The sequence below is a fragment of the Kryptolebias marmoratus genome, linkage group LG16, assembly GCF_001649575.2.
Source record: "Kryptolebias marmoratus isolate JLee-2015 linkage group LG16, ASM164957v2, whole genome shotgun sequence".
NCBI classification, from domain to species: Eukaryota; Metazoa; Chordata; class Actinopteri; order Cyprinodontiformes; family Rivulidae; genus Kryptolebias; species Kryptolebias marmoratus.
The window spans coordinates 6,539,569-6,542,704 of NC_051445.1; the positions used below are offsets into that span (position 1 = coordinate 6,539,569).

At 41.8% G+C, this 3,136-nt stretch overlaps 1 protein-coding gene across 1 annotated transcript in view; it reads left to right on the plus strand.

The window, feature by feature from the left end:
* Positions 1 to 2,728, plus strand: part of cnr2 (cannabinoid receptor 2) — a 6,646-nt gene extending 3,918 nt beyond the window's left edge. The window contains exons 2-3 of the mRNA XM_017423727.3: positions 1,472 to 1,563; positions 1,662 to 2,728. Coding sequence (XP_017279216.1) covers positions 1,497 to 1,563; positions 1,662 to 2,689 — 1,095 coding nt within the window. The 5' untranslated portion in view covers positions 1,472 to 1,496 and the 3' untranslated portion in view covers positions 2,690 to 2,728. The remainder of the gene's footprint in view (positions 1 to 1,471; positions 1,564 to 1,661) is intronic.
* Positions 2,729 to 3,136: the final 408 nt, after the last annotated feature.

The window sequence follows — 3,136 nt, forward strand, 5'->3', positions numbered from 1 at the left end:
GGGGAACGGGGCTCGACGTAACAGCAGCAACTCGAGCACATTACTGCCCCCTATATGTCAAGAGGACAAATAACACCTTTTCTGTTCAAATTGCCAACCCGCCACAGTGGCGTGTGTGTTGATCAAATTCACCCACCACTTCAAATATTTACCCGCATTTGGCCGGTGGCGGGTGCTAATTTCCACCCCTGGTTCTGTAACTGTGTTTAAACGGCAGATGCAGAAGTCCTGGGGTTCCTTAATGTTTGGCACACAGCAGGACAATTCTTCCTTGGTGTGGTCTGTCTTGAGCAATCACCATCTTCATGATGTGTACGAGTACTCTCATATGCCACGGAAATATCTGTACACACCAAATGATAGGCCATTACAAGAAATGATCAACCTCAAACCCAACCTTAACTAAACTACCAATGTGACACCTTACAAAATCCATTAAGTGTTAAGAATGCTGTCTAATATGTCTTCAAGGCATTGCTAGTTTCTAGTGACCTTCACTGGCTGTTTTGACTGATTGTTGGACAATCAAATACCTGATAACATTATGGCCCCATTCCTGCTGCCAATACTTATCCCCTTTAGTGGCTGATCTAGACATGCCAGCTCCTTGTTCCAAATCTTTTACTCACCCAGTAATATGTCGACATGTGGCCCAAATAATACCCAAATCAGTCCACTCTGTCTTGGTGTTTAGCTTTGACGTTTTTGGAATGGTGAGTGAATATGTGGAAGTAACATGGTGGACAAAACAAAGTGATTAATCACTGCATCACTTGTAGTTTGATCCAGAAGTTTCCCTGTCAGTAATCCAGAAGTGCTGTTAGGATCCTGAAACACTGAGTGGCTCATGCTGGACTGAGGCTCAGCTCAGCCCAAAATTATTTCCATTTTTCATCCTTTTCAAGGTCTTTAAAAGTGATCCAGGTTGGTTTTGCCAGGTGTTTGTCTGGGCTGGCTAATATGACATTAAATAAGTAGAATCAGGTTTCTTGTTTAACTCTGAATCTACTCAGCAGGAACAAAACTCTAAGAACAACTTGGCGCCTTAGTATTTATCACAAAGACTCTTTTACCCTTTAAACAGTTCCCTCTAAGTCCAGAAGAGGGCAGCCATCATCCTTTTGAGATATTTTAATATAATTTTCCTGTCATTTTTATGTCTTTAACGACTCAGTAAACTTACAATTAACATGTGATGAAAAATATGTCCTAAAATACTATCAAAACGTATAATACCAAATAATAATAAAGGTTTAAGACATTTTTGGGCAACAGAGTTAAAGCTTTGATGGTTTGAAACTTGAAGGTTGCAGATGTGTCTCTTTAGCTGCTTAAATGTACAAAAGACGTGCGTCTAAACATGATCTGATAAACAAATTCAGTTTTTAGATTATATAAATTGTATTTGTGAATACATGCAAATACTAATAGAATTATAAATATGTTTGTTTTTTTTTTCTCTTTGTTTTAGTTTTTTGCACTCCATCACAGGTGGAATGGAAGGATGTGACGCTCCAGCTTCTTCAGATCCTTCAGAAGTCAAAGACACCTCATCATCAATGGGTATATTGCCTTGGATACATTTTTAAAATCTAAATGATATGTCTTTTAGGTCAGTGATCCACTTGTTAAACTTTTTTATATTCTTGTATTTTCCACAGCTAACTCAACGTGTGAGAATATGCAATGCTACATGGTCCTAACAAAAACAGAAGAGATGGTCATCGGCTCTATCTGCTTCCTGGCTGGTCCAGTCACCCTGATGGAAAATCTTCTGGTGCTGGTGGTCATTACCACCACAGTCAGTCTGCGAAAGCGGCCCTCCTATCTGTTTATTGGCAGCCTAGCTTTAGCTGATGTCTTTGCCAGCTGCTTTTTCACCATCAGTTTCCTGGACTTTCACCTCTTTCACCGAAGTGACGGCCCAACTGCTTATCTCTTCAAGTTAGGTGGAGTCACCCTGGCGTTCACCAACTCGGTGGGGAGCTTACTGCTTACTGCTCTGGACCGTTACCTCTGCATCTACTGCGCCGCCAGCTACAAGGTGCTGCTGACACGCCGCAGAGCCCTCCTGAGCCTCCTGGTTCTCTGGAGCATCACCATCGTCATCTCCTTCTTGCCACTTATGGGCTGGAGGTGTCCCACGGGCCTCACTCCACCCTGCTCTAACTTATTTCCCTACATTAACCGGGTCTATCTGGCCTGCTGGACAAGCTTCATCCTGGTGCTTCTGGCACTCATTGTGGGGGCTTATGCTCTCATCCTGTGGAAGGCCCACAGCCATGAGGCCTCCATGTCCAGCCTCCAGGGTGCAGCATGCACAGGTCAGGCCCGTATGAGGATGGATATCCGGCTGGCTCGCATCTTTGCCTTGATTCTGCTCATACTGGTCGGCTGCTGGCTTCCTGTACTTTCCTTCATGCTGGTTGATGTCTCCACTACCCTGACTCATGCCCAGCAAAGAGCTTATGCTTTTTGCAGCACCCTCTGTCTAATTAACTCTGCAGTCAACCCGCTGCTTTATGCCCTGTGGTGCAGAGACCTAAGACTGGCTCTCCTACATTCACTACAAAGGTTGTTGGAAATTGGAAAGTGCAAGAAATCTACAAGCGATGCAAGTCCTAAACTACATTCTGTAGAAAACAACACTGTTACTGAAGATGAGTTGTCCAGGGCAAGAGCCACCTGACTCAACTCTGTCTCTAAAAATGGTGAACAACCAGTTGAATAAAAAAATAAATAAAATAAAGATGGCGGATCATTAAAATAAAGAAGTAGCAATAAAAAGGATCAATAATGTTTTATATTGCAGTTTAGAAGAGTGTTTTATAGAGGAATTTGTAATCATACACATAATTGGAAGACTTGAACATTTTCTGCACTGTTTCAGACAAAAACAAAACATCTTATGCAAGGGTGCACTTGTTTTGTCCCAGAGTGCCAATCTGCATTTTTAAAGCAAATGAACAATTTAATAAAACGTATTGCTCTATTTTGATTGTCTGACAGCATGAAGCTAACCTCACTTTTGATTCTGACTGCTCTGTAAAAAATATTTTGAAAGATGTATCCAAAAGCAGGTGCTTTTTCCTTTCTTTTTTGATGATAACAAGTTTGTAGTGTAGTTATTATGCTT